This window comes from Glycine soja, chromosome 3 (genome assembly GCF_004193775.1).
Source record: "Glycine soja cultivar W05 chromosome 3, ASM419377v2, whole genome shotgun sequence".
Classification (NCBI taxonomy): Eukaryota; Viridiplantae; Streptophyta; class Magnoliopsida; order Fabales; family Fabaceae; genus Glycine; species Glycine soja.
In genome coordinates this window covers 36562471-36576502 of record NC_041004.1, presented here as the reverse complement: position 1 = coordinate 36576502, position 14032 = coordinate 36562471, and the positions used below count along the sequence as shown (strand labels likewise).

Sequence of the window (14032 nt, the reverse complement as noted above, 5' to 3'; positions counted from 1 at the left end):
ACTTAACAAAATTATGCATAGTACACAAAGAATTTCAAAATTCCTCCTAACCCCAACACTTTAGTCCGCCTTACACCATCTCGTAATCTCCAAACCATCTCCTCTACTATATTTCAAGGGTTTGGCAGAACAAAAGTCAACCATAATATTCACTCTAGTCCTTTGACTCTTTCATTCTATACAAGAATTCAATATTGATGAAAAAAAATATTTTTGAAGTAAAAGAAAAAAACACACTTTATAATTAGAGGAAAATTTGAAAACTACATTAAAAAATAAGTTTAAATGTAATTTTGGTCTTCTTATTTTTTAGAATTTATAATTTTGATCTCTCTATTTTAAAATAAAAACATTTAGTCATCATATTTTTAAAAATTTATAATTTTAATTTTTTTATTTTAAAATAAAAATATTTAGTCTTTCAGTTATGTAATGAAAATTTAATATTTTGATCTTTTCAAAAAAATTGTATTGTTTGATAAAAAATTAGTCTGATGTGACCAAAATATAGTGACATAATATAAAGTTATTTGTTTAAACTATGATATAGTTAATGTTAATATCTTAATAGTTAATATTTTAGTTTGACGCAAGTATGAAAGTCACAAATTTTATAAAAGTGAAAGCCTAAATGTTTCTATTTTAAAATAAGAGAACTAAAATTGTGAATTTTAAAAAATAAAAGAACTAAATATCTCTATTTTAAACTAAGGGATCAAAATTATGGATTTTAGAAAATAGGGGATAAAAATTGGATTTAATTGAAGAGTTTTGTTGATCTGTGTTGTAAAAGATACAGGTTAAAAAATCTTTATAAATTTACCAATTAAAGATATAAGTATTTAATATTTTTATTTTTTAAAACTATTTAGTACTTTTTAAGATTAATTAAAATCATCTAACGTACAGTAATAAGCATGTTTTAATTCATAATAACTAACATTTAAATCTACAAAGTTAATAAAATCGAAAACCAACAGTAATTTTTGAAACCTTTCAAGAGTCATAGTCTCTCAGACACAACAAAGAGTCGCCTCAGTTTCTTTGAAAAAGACGAGGGTTCTCACATGCTAACTGCGTTTACAATAGATACTTTATATTAAAAAAATGTTTTGATTCTTGTACAAATTTATATATATGTAATTAAAACAACAGAATATACATTCTTTTTAAAACAGAATCAATCATAGTTATTACCTCTTTGAATATTCCAATTTCCAGCACAAATGTCAGGTGATGAGGTCCAGAATTGAACCTGCGTCGTTTGAACGCAAAATATTTGGACTTTTTTAATGCATGATAAGTAGACAGACACCATGGAAATTGGAAAGGTAGGTTCACCTTTCACCTCATGATCTACTTTACACGAGTTGGTTTAGTTAGGTAGAACACTACTAATGGTTTGTACTTAGCAATGCTAATTTTTCTAACAACCCATGACCCCATCATATGATAAAAGCATGCAAGATTTTTTAGCAAAACTTATGGTCCTCGTTCATTTTTCGTTTCTACTTTTTGGTTTAGGATCAAACAATGTTTGGATCACACTTTGGACAATTGATTAATTTGGATTGAGTTTGTTAAGATGATTTTTAACCGCAAAATTCTTCTTCCTAGCTACTTTAGAAACAATAATCAATATATTAATACTGATCAAGCAAACCTACATACTCAAGATAATCTTTTCTCTAAGAATTAGTATATATAACTGGTTCTAATTAGCTATTGACCTATTGGTCGGCTAAAGATTATAAAATTTATGTAATACTATGAGTTTAATTATTTTATATAGTATAAAATTATTAGCATTAGATGAGTTTAATTAAATTCTGATATTATATGTAATCATACTTTAAGTTTTGATAAGCCAACTAGATTATATTGTCTTCTAGTAAACCATGTTCTTTATTTAGCAAAGAAGCGTATTCTTTATAGGAGTATTGCGGTATATTATATATTTTTGGAAGCTAATTTCTTTTGCAAGAAAAGAATCCCACTGAGCAAAGCCTTTACAAATTCGTTTTACACAACAAAAAGGACCATACAATATAATTATTGGTTGGTTTGAGGCTTAAGTAACAGTGTAACACGTGCATCGCATCGTTAATTAGTTACTATGTAGGTATAGAAATTAATCAAATTATTAAGCTCATGGAGGCATATTCGTGGTATATTCGCATTTTGTTCCAGAAGTGGCCCTCTGCGTATGATTTACGCCGTCAGGTTCGGCATGCATGTTGCCACATGTTGATTTTTGTTTTGTTTTGTTCTTTCTTTCTGTGTTTTCTTTTCTCATAGGTCACTATTCAAATGTTGCAAGAGTTGAATATTATGATTTGATGTGTTGTACATTTTTTGAACCTAGATGGTTGAAGCAAACCAAAATTGACTTTTATCTTTTTAATATTAATTCCACATGATATGTTGACTAACAGATTTCGACACATTCATTGAATCTAGTTTTCTAGAGTTGCTCGTATGATTTCCTTTTTCTTTTGTCTACGTAAAAACAAACATGTAAATTGTAATGAAACAAAATTGAGACTTCCAAGCAAGCATAGAATTGAACAATCTCACGTTATGCAAAACCCAATTCTATTATTCACCAAGTCCAAAGATAAAAACCCTTGAATTTTCGTTCGGCGGATGGGAACTGAAAAACGGTGAAAACTTAAAAAGGAGGCAGAGAAATAAAGAACATAGTATAACACAAGCTTCAATTTTATTGATTTTCATCTTGTACGTATGAGTAGGACCATTCAGGTTCTATAGTGTAAACTAACTCAAATGTTCATGAAAACCAATGAAAAAAAGAAGTGAAAAAGGATAATTGATCAAAGGCTTAAGAGTAAAGAAAGGGCATAAAAAAGAAGAGGTATTAGTCCCTTCAATAATAATAATAATTTTCAGTGTCCAAACTCCTATAAACATGAAATGATCATTTAATCTTATTCTTTGGTCTTTAATCCAACGGCACAGTATGATTCATGTAGTCGAGTATGATCCATGTAGTCGACCTCACCAGAGTCATTAGACCACTCTCTCGAAGAGGAGAATTGAAGGACAATTCAAGAAGAGTCCGAACAATTTTCATCTTCATCTTCGGGCATCCAAAGCAACCAAGAAAGAGGGTCTGATGAGAATTTGGAGACCTTGTTGTTGTCGTCAACGGCAGCAATAGAATGACCCTTTTGGCTATAAACAACGGCAGAAGAAGTTGAAGGGGTGGCATTGGTCCTTGGTGGTTGTTGGTGCTGAGTGTGATCTTGAACATTAGGGGTTTGGAGGGGAAGCATGGTGGGTTTAGGAGAAGCTTGTTGGGGTTGTGGACGAGGGTACAAGAGATCGGTGGGGAAGAAGTTGTATTGTTGAAGGCCAGCCATAGAAGAGGAAAAAGCAGTGAGAAAATTAAGAAGAGAAGACCCTGATGTGATGAGTGAGTATCTATGTTTTTGTTTCTTAGAGGAAGTGGTTTGGTTGGATTTGGTATATATAGAGAGAAAAGGAAAGGGTAAGAGAGACTGATGTCAAGAGTTTGTATTCGTGGCTTGGGAATTAAGGGGCGTTTTCTTGGAGAAGGGGAAGGTCTAAATGAACCTTTAATTTTTCTGGATTGTTGGTTACTTGCCTCTCATTCAGCGATGTTTTCAATCACACCGTAAAGTTGTCGTTTTTTTTTTTTTTTACTTAATTATAATAGTTATAATTATTACACGTTTTGTCCCCTAATTACTGTTCTCTTGTGTCAAAATAAGTGTTTAATTTTTTTTAAAAAATATCCTAAAATAAATATTCACTCTTGTCTTTATTATAAGATTCAATTTAAAAATGGAACTTGATAGAATTATAAGATTGATGGAGTAATAAAAAGAGAAAAAATGAGGAAAGATTCCAAAAATTCCTCTATCAACAAAAAATTAACTATTAACAACTAATATTTATTGATAAAAAATATAACTCAATTCTTTTTATAAGATCCAATTTATAATTTCTCTTGCATTAATTATTTTTTCACAAAACTATTTTTTATTAATATTAGTTCTTGAATGACATGATAATGAAAAAACATAATTCATTAATGTTTGTTAGTTTTGTTTATAGGAATAGTTATGAAAAAAATTAATTTAATATTTTTAGCTAAATTAACTAAATTTTTAATTATGTGAATTAGTTAATTAGACCTTATAATAAAGACGGGAGAAAGTATATTAATTTTTCAATATAATATTTTTACGTCCCTATTATAAGACATTAATTAATTTATGTTTATTAAGAAAGTTAATTAATTTTTTTTGGATGAGAAAAGAAACAAACAAGCAAGAACAAAAAATGCTTAGTTATCCCTACGATAACAAAACCCTAAGGAGTCGGCTAAAAGAGAATGCCTAAGCTAAGTTGGACACCCATCCCAAAGTTTGAAAACATCATTAGAAGAAGCTCCATCTTTAGCAAACCAATTGACAATTTTGTTACCCTCCATCCGGTTACAAGGATGACATTCCAGTTGGCAGACCGCTCCATCACAAGACTGTTCAGGGTAGTTGAAGATGTCCTGGTCAAAGTCCATCAACTCACTTTTCTGGTGGACTTTGTAATCATGGACATTGAAGAAGATGCTGAGATCCCCTTGATTTTAGGTCGGCCATTCATGGTAACCACAAAGTGTGTTGTGGACATGGGGAAGGGTAATTTGGAGATGAGTGTGGAAGACCAAAAAGCCGCATTCAACTTGTTTGAGGGAATTAAGCATCCTAGTGATAGCAATACTTGTTTTAAGGTGGAGGAAATTGAGCAAAAAGCCAACCCCATTGGGGGGCACCAGAATTCTGTGGTCCTAGAATAAGATGAAGCCAAGCCAGTTGAGAATCCTACAGACTTTTCTAGGGTCTTTTTAGGGCCAGAACAGGTCAAGATCCGAGCCACTCTAGACATTCCACCAGCTCCTCCACCAGCGGTCCCTTCACCAGATGTCTCTCCTCCACTTGTCGGTCGAACATTTATGCCTTTTGCTCAGCCAGAACGACTCCTAACTATGTTGCATAGCCTTCACCACGGTCAGTACCTATTGATGCAGAGCCTCCACCATCTCTCCCTCCAGTAGCCCGTGATGACACCCAAGGCATTTCTAGCCTGTGTCGCTTGGCCAGGAGACCAACTTTCTTTTGATAGGGGGGTGACGCCTTTGGTGTAGCTGACGATGATGTCGCAGACGTTGAAGCTAAGGATGATTATGTTGCGGACATTAGTGGTGCTCATAGAGCTTGGGATCCAAGGCCCACACAAGATTGAGACCCAATTTTTTTTTTCAGGATTTCTTTTTCTTTCTTTCGTTTCTTTATATTTCTTGTCTTTAGTTTTTGTTTTTTTTTTTATTTTCAGCAATTTAATTCCAGTAGTTTAAATACAATCATTTTTTGTTATTGAATAAGTGCATGATAACTTGTGAAGTCACTTTTTAAGCTTTTTCTCAAAGGATTCAACACTTAAGATGCTGCACAACAATTGTGAGAATGCTAGTTCCTGAAAGAAAGAGCTAGTCAAGCAATGGAACATGAATCACAAGAGAGAGAAAGGTTAGCTTGGTGGAAAGAAATCATGGTTCGGTAAGCCGATAAATTTATCTTGTCCCGGTGAGCTGTGTGAATGTAATTGTGAGAGAACGTTTGTTTTTAAGTTCCTGGTTTTGCATCATTCTTAGACTGTTAGATTAGTTACATGAGGTGGATATGATCAAGACCATGTTTCTTTGTATTTTAGCTACTCAGCCAAAAGCCAACCTATAATGAATTTATCCCTTGCACCCTTATTGAGCCAAAATTAATGATGATTTGTTTGAATAAACCCTTGACCCTAATTTTAGGGTTCTAAGAGAGCATAAGGGTTTCAAGTCATGATAAGTCCTTAATTTGGGAGATTGCTAGGGGAAGCTGCCTAAAAAAAAGTAGAGCAGCACACAATAGGGCACCCTCAGAAGCTTGTAAGCCCAAAGTATTCTTTTCTTAAAAAAAATAAAATGAAATAAGGGCAGAAAAAAGAGAGGTGTCATAAGTGCTAAGAAGAAAAAGTGTTGTTAGAATAATAAGGGTTGAAAAATAAAGCCTAGGCTAAGTATAAGTTTTCTAGGATGAATGCTCTCTTATAACCTTAATTTTTTAAATCCCAGAAAAACCATGAATTTTTTGATAAGTCAGACCCCATTACTAGCCAATAAAAGTCCTTAGTGATCCACCAAGTGTGAGTAAGAATAACTTTAACCGAGATGAAGTGTAAAATTTGGGAATATTAATTGTAGGTCGTAGAGATCTTAAACACTCACCCTAGACATTTGTGCACAGAGAGAAACACTAACCTTGTGAGGAAAGTGAGGCAAGCCAAATTGATTGATTTCCACTACTAACCAATTTCATCTCGATGTTGTTTGTACTTCCATTGCGAGATTATGACAAATGCAGAAAGGACCAGTTGAAGAATCTGAGAAATAGCAGCCATTGAAAATGTTGGAGTAGTCAGAGCTTGGTTTTATTTTGATATGCTTGGGGAGAAGCAAAGTTTTAATTTGGGGGATTTTGATAACTGCTAAATAATTGTACTTTGATAATAGAAAATAAAGCAAAATTGTCTTTAAAAATAATTATTTAGCAGTTATTTGCGCTTAAATATTAAAGAATTGATGTTTCGTTGAATTTTGGCTGCAGCTATAAAAACTAGAGGTGCTAAAAGGAAAAAGTAGGAAATAACGAAGAAAAAAAAGAAGAAATCAGAAAAGGCCCAACAAAACAAAAGGCGCTAAGCGTGCGTAACAGAACAACACGCGCTAAGCAAGAGGAGCCCGCTAAGCATGCGATCCAACAAAAACAGCACGCGCTAAGCGAGAGGAGCCCGCTAAGCGTGCGATCTATTGGCACTGAGCGAGGAAGGGCGCGCTAAGTGAGCCTACGAAGGCCCAAAGCCCACTTCAGCAGCTATAAATAGATAGCCTGGTCAAGAGGAAACGACATACCAAGTCTTAGAACACTCTCACTACTACCTAAAGCCTGAGAACTATTCTCCTTTCTTTTATCATCTTTATTCCTTTCTTTCTTTCGCCCCTCTCATTGTAAAGCCCTCAATGACCATGAGTGTGGCTAAACCCCTAGTTAGGATCTAGCAGGCCTAAAAAACCAACGATGTATGGTGTACTTTCTATATTTATCAATGTCACATGAGTCTTTTCCAGGTTTTTCTATTCTATTATCTTTTCTATGTTTCTCTTGCATTCTCATCTTTATATTCTTTTAGGGGTTAGACACTCGGGAGAGGGTAACTTCTAATTAAGGTCTAAAGAAAGTATGCATGAATCAGTTTTAAGGGTTAGACACTCAGAAGAGGGTAACTTCTAATAGAACAAAAAGAAAAGATTTCATAAGAAAATCATTGCTAGACATAGAATGATAGTTTTATGCCCATGCATTTATGCAAACATCTAGAATTTAGACTTCATGCATTTTATTTGTTGAATCTTTTCAAAGGGATTTGGGAGATAGATAAATAAAATAGGCTTGTCATCGTGAGGAATCGGGGACAAGTAAATGAATAGATGTGGGTAGAATAGATCCAATTAAATTGATAAAGAAAAGTTATAAACTCATACATCCGAGGCAGACAAGATATGTTAGGTCCTAACATTCGCATTCCATTAAATTTTCTCTTTAATTATTTTGCTTTTAATTCTTTTGCTTTTTTATTATTTATAATTCACTATTATTGCCTCCTATTCTTTCTTCTACTCTTTTCTTTTATTATTTTTGTCTTATAAATTGAAAAGCATCTAAGATAAGTACACCACAAAATTCCTGTGAAATTTGACACTCAAACTTCTGAGACTTTATTACTTGAATATTTGATACACTTACCAGACGCCTAGCACCTAAAATTATAATGATTTTAGAATGCAAAAAGTAATTTAATACTCTTTCTTTCTGAACCAAAACTAGTACATTTTTAAGATTAATGCACATAATTTAAAAGATATGATTAAAAAATACTACTTCTTACTTTAAATATAAGACTCTTTTTAAAATTTATTTATTCCTTTTATAAGATTAATTATTTTTAATTTTTCTTTTTCATTAATTAATTTTTTACTAAAACATCTCTAATTACTACTTTACGATAGTAAATGTTATGAATTAGAAAAATAAATGCATTTTTTCTCTTATAAGGCTTGAAGAAAAAAACTAATATATATAAATTAATTAGGTAAAAAATAATTAAATGGAAAGAAAGATGTTGAATTCCATTAATTTTAAGAATAATTTAAAAAATTATAAATTAATAACAAATTTAACGTTACTAATTAAATTAACTAACTTTCTTAGGAAAAAAAATTAAAAATATCTTATATTTAGGAATTGAGATAGCAGTGTATACTATTTATTTACTTGCTTCAGGCTTCAGGTCAAATTTGAAACAAGTATAATTGTCCCTTAATACTTAGGAGTAGCCCGTAATTAACTTTCCGTTTCAGCATCTTTATAGAATAGAATATACCGATTTTTCTTTCTTTTTGTTCCGCCCAAAACCGGATTTCTTTTGTCGTCAACGGTTTCTAGATGCCAGAAATTGTGGAATAGAGGTAGCCATACTGGTCAGGATTCAAGCCTTGTGGTTAATTAATCATTCCTATTGTTTTCGATCCATAATAGTATTTCTTGACAAAAGAAACTTAATAGTTTTTGAACACTACAGTGCTTCTCTTTGTGTTTTATATGTTTGTTTCTTTTTAGTGTTAAAATAGAAATCAAATATATGATGAAGTCGTTCAGTATTATCGCTCAAAATAAAAAGGAAGTCAACAATTAATCGATTGTTAATTTAGTAGCACCTTTGTTACTGGACAATGAGAGGTTCAGGATTATTAAACTTATGATAGTTCTAACCTCAAATAACAACGATTAAGTCTTGTGTCATCAAATAAAATTGGTTATAAATGATATAATACAATGAATTTTTATCCTATATCAAACACCCTCTTCGACCTTAAAAATCAATATAAGAATGAGAAAAGGGTTTAACATATTCAAAGATTTAAGTATTAAAATACGAGAATACTTATGATTTTCACTACTAAAAAAATTATATTTTAGGAGGATAAAACAATGATGATTTTTCAACAATCATCTTAATTTAATTGCGGTAACAATTTTATAATTTGGTCGACTTCAACGACAACAATTTTATAACAATCGTCTTAAAAATTTGCATACAACAACAGTTTTTGTTAAAACAGTCATCATTTCATTTGTCTTCTAACAAATAAAAACGCGTTTTACTGTCACACTCACACTCACAGAAAGTGTATAGATATTAGAGAGCGAAAACCTTAAACTAAAATCCTTTGTTAATTCAACTGTTGAATTAAAGATTTATGGGATATATTAATTTTATGGAAATTCAAAATTAATTGATATTCTGTCTAAGTATATGATATTATGATACTTTAACAAAAATAAAACAAAATGTGGATATTGAATACTAACATACTTGTAACTATTTGAATAATCTAAAATTTAATATGTATTTATGATCATGGCAATTGATAGTAATATCATCCGATCGATTTGAAAACGTTGTAATGATGATATATTGGATTTATATTTTGTCTCAACTAAGAACGTCATTGAGTTGAGATTTGGGAACTCAACTCGCTGAAAACTTGATTGAATTTATATATTTTAATAAATAAATTAACTCAGAATTAATTTAATTTTGGTTTGATTATACAAATAATTTAATTTAAATTTATTGTGAACAGGGAAGAGCTACAGCCCCATAGAGAAAATTTTATTAAAAATCATGAGGAAGAAAAATAGAAGCCACATTTTATTTATTTATTGATAGAATAGAAGCCACATTAGATAACCCGAACTTGGCAAGAGTGTCCACCACTTAGTTTGTCTCCCTGTAAATAAAGACCTCCTCTGACAATAAAGTCTTTAATAAGCTTTACCCATCTTCCAGAAATAAACTATTATATTAGTTAAATAATTTTAATAAAAAAATTATATATTTAACTAAAAATATAATATAATTCATAGACTTTTTATTTATTAATTTATGTATTTTTGAATTAAAATATAATCAATAACTTAATATATAATTTATTTAAAATCGTATAAGTAAATTAAAATTTCAAAAATTATTACGAGAGTTTTCCAAACCCAAAAAAATCTAATGAGGACAAAGATGAATTTCAAAATTTTAAACCCGCATCTGCCTCGAAAAATCAAAGCCATCATCGACCTGCCCCAGCCTGTTATTATGTCTAAAGTAAGCAAATCCTATTCAAATACCATATTTTTCTTTTTTTGCTGAAGAAATATCATATTTTTCTATTAAAATAAATTCAAACTTAAAATTTAACTCATTTAAACGATTTTTTTTACAGCACTCATTTAAACGAGTTAAAACTTGAATATGCTATTTTTTTTACTGGTCAAACTTAAGCTTTAAATATTAAACCCAATCACCTCTTAATTAACATTGATCATAGCAAATTGTCACTATATATTTGGTCCTACATTTGATGATTGCTTGTCCGTCTTTGTTTTTAATCTTTGGCTTATTTATTTTTAGCTTTGGCATATTTGCAAATGTTATTACATATTTGAATATAGGATCAATGGCATTAATAATCTATTTAAAATATAGCAAATGAATGAATGAGTGTCGACCTGAAAACTCCCCCGACGGAATATTAAGCATGCCTTGCTATGCCATAATGCATGACTCACGACTCATCACACAGTCACATTGCAAATAAGAAATCAGAAAATGAAGGAAGAGATGAGGTCATCGATGGACATGCCGAAGGGAATTGAGTAGTTAAAATAAAACTTGCATTTTGTGGTGATCTATGCCCACTTTGCTAATAAATTTTTGTGATCAAACTAACATAGGGTTGGGTTGAGTTATTTGATTTTATATATTTATATTATATTTTTAAATAACATTTCAAAAATAAAATGGATAAAATGTTAGTATTATTTATATATTTACATAGTATGTCAAGACTATTAGTTATAAAGCATTTTTTTTTGTTAAATGTCACTTATCTATTATATGTTTTAGTGTTTTTTTGTTTTGGTATATTAAGTTTTAAAAATCTTATTTTCATTCTTTATAATTTTGGATGAATTCAAGATGATTCTTTTATGCATAAATGTTGTCGTGACCAATATTATCAGATTCGGAATGATTATCGACTCAATCAGAATACTAGATCACTAGGTTAAAGGTCAATCCGCACGACCCGATCTATATTAAAAAAATTAATTATATGTAAATTTGTACACTTAAGATTTAAAGAATAATAAAACTCAATATATTTAAAAGCATAGTTATGAACTTGTTTAAAATTTTGAGCATGTAACATATTTTTTTTAGAATTTGGTATACATAAACAACCTTAACTTAGAATTTAAAATATGTATTATTGATGTACAACGAAAAACATAATCCAATACACATATAAATTAATTAAGGGAAAATTGAAAATCGTAACACTTTTATCATCTCAAATTTCAAGATGTGATTAGGCTTGATAAAAAATATAAGCAAATATGTAAAAGTAGGTGGTAAGGGTATAAATTTATTTTACTAATATAAGTGATATTGTTCAATGGTAAAAAAAAATCTTAAAAATGTATGACCCATTGAGTCAATTCGGTCACCGAATCAGTGGTTCAAGACCGGATAACATCAGATTAGATTGAGTGTTTGGTTCTCAGATTGAACCAACTGGTCCAAGTCAAGTTTAATAACTATAGACTTAACATTTATTTTATTACTTTTTTGGAGCTTAATTTTCTGACCGTTTAAAAGTCACTCGAAATTGCTTGTATGTGAGGAACTGCTTGTATCATACAATTTCTAGAGTTTTTAACTGCAAGAATTTGCAATGCTCCAAATCCAAATTCCCACACAAATTAAAGCACAATTGCAAGAATATATTATTTAATTTAATGCATTTATTTGGGCTCTTTCATCCTCAATTTATATATAAAACAGAGAATAGAAAACATTTTATTTGTGGCTGGGCGTGAGAGGAAACCGATAGCTGATGAATCCTTAGATGGGCCGGGATCTTCTATTGGTTGCATGGGCTTGGGCTTATGGTTTTAACCCGATTAATCCCGTGGATTAAAGAGAGACTGAAATTTCCAATGCTCCGAAAAAAAAAAACACACTGATTACTTTGTACAACTTATAAATTTGTAATCGATTATCCACCAAAAACCAAAAACACTTACAATCGATTGAAGCAATATTCTCATAATATAGTCAGGTTGATAAGTTGTTTTCATGTTGAAGTGTGTAGCTATGATTTTGTATCATTTCTCCAACAAAACCATACTCCACAGCACTATAGCAGTACCCAGGAATAATGTCCAAACGACCAAACCAAAGCAAAGGAGAAAATTATGAATAAATAAACTTGTATTTATAAATTCCGCGAAGAAAAATATTTGTTCTTACTGATAATTTATCAAAAATTATATTATCATTTGTATTTACTATTAATTTACTAGCAAAATAATTTTTATTTTCTTTTTGTCTTTATATGCATTTGATTTATTTTATTTTGGGGTCATTGAATCCAAACTTAACATAATATTCATTAAAGCTACCACAAAAAATTAATAATATATATATATATATATATATATATATATATATATATATATATATATATATAATTGAGAATTTGATTAAAATTGAGATTTTTTTAAAATTTGAAAACTAAAATCGTGAAAAGAAATATGAGAACTAAAATTGTGGATAAAAAATTAAAATGATAAATTATAATTTAACTAAAAAAAATCAAATAATTAAACAATTGAAATCGTTAATTTCGTTTTTGTTTAAAAATTTGACATCTAATGTCAATTGATCCAGTGATCTCTCTCTTCTCTCACCTTTCATGTATGTACATAATAGAACTATTTATTATATTAAAAAATATATAACTAGTATTTTTATTTAATTTATGGATTTTCTTATCCTTAAGTATTGTCATGGTTACCATAAAACAAGAACATTCGAATTTCTTTTGTCATGATATGTTTAACCGTGTCATTGGAAAAGAAATTACGAAATTTTTATATTGGTTGTACGGCTATAATAATAAAAAGAAGCATCGTAGACTTGTAATCATTATTGGAGAATAAGCCATGCTGTCACCACTATACCAGCCAAATTGTTCAGATTTTAACTTCAGAAATTGTAATTTTATTCTGCATAAGCTGAAAGAATGTACAGTGACATCCTTTTCTTAATTTATAATAAATTTATTTTTAATTATTATTTACTACATATCGTACACACATACTGGTGGGGACCAAGTGCAATTTTCAAAATTGAAATAGAAGTTGGTATGATTTTTTTGTAACTTATAGTATTATATTAAGATATTAGCTTGCTGGTGGAGATGTTTATCTCATGTTTGGTTACACTGTTATAAGATCAATTTCGCCTTTCATCTATTTTGAAAAAATTATGACATGTCCCTATGTTTTCAGACTCATTTGAAAGTTTTGAACCATTTATGATGTTTTTATAAGGTTTAGTAACAACAATTATTTAGCCTCTTCAAAAGATTTTTTATATTTTTTATTTTATAATATTTAAACTAGCACTCTCATTCTAAATGGTTGACAGGTTGATGAGGCAGGTTAGAACCTAAACCATCTTAAATTCACTGTATAAACGGCCTTCTGCATAAATGGATCGCTTGAGGATAAGCTGACGGATTGACAATGAGAACAATAAAAAATTTGGACATCTTTTGAATGGGGTGACAAAACAAAGTTTGATTTTCTTTAACATAAGTTTTGGCCATCAATTAAGCTTGATATTCCAATTTCCATAGCTCTACTTGTAATATATCACAAATTAACAGTTTTCTAAACTTAATTTTAAAACAATTCAATATCTATCTACCTATAGTTCTTCTCTAATAATTGTCACGTAACATTTTTCTAAACTTGATTTT

General features: G+C 30.1%; 1 protein-coding gene across 1 annotated transcript; it reads right to left on the bottom strand.

Annotated features, from left to right (window-relative positions):
* Positions 1-2700: 2700 nt before the first annotated feature.
* On the bottom strand, positions 2701-3513 carry LOC114406670. Its single transcript, XM_028369439.1, has one exon. It carries the CDS (start codon positions 3381-3383, stop codon positions 3069-3071), a length of 315 nt encoding a protein of 104 aa, XP_028225240.1. The 5' UTR covers positions 3384-3513; the 3' UTR covers positions 2701-3068.
* Between the last annotated feature and the right edge of the window lie 10519 nt (positions 3514-14032).

Coding starts and splice junctions, on each gene's coding strand:
- LOC114406670 (XM_028369439.1), bottom strand. CDS start 3,383: ATGGCTGGCCTTCAACAATACAACTTCTTCCCCACCGATCTCTTGTAC.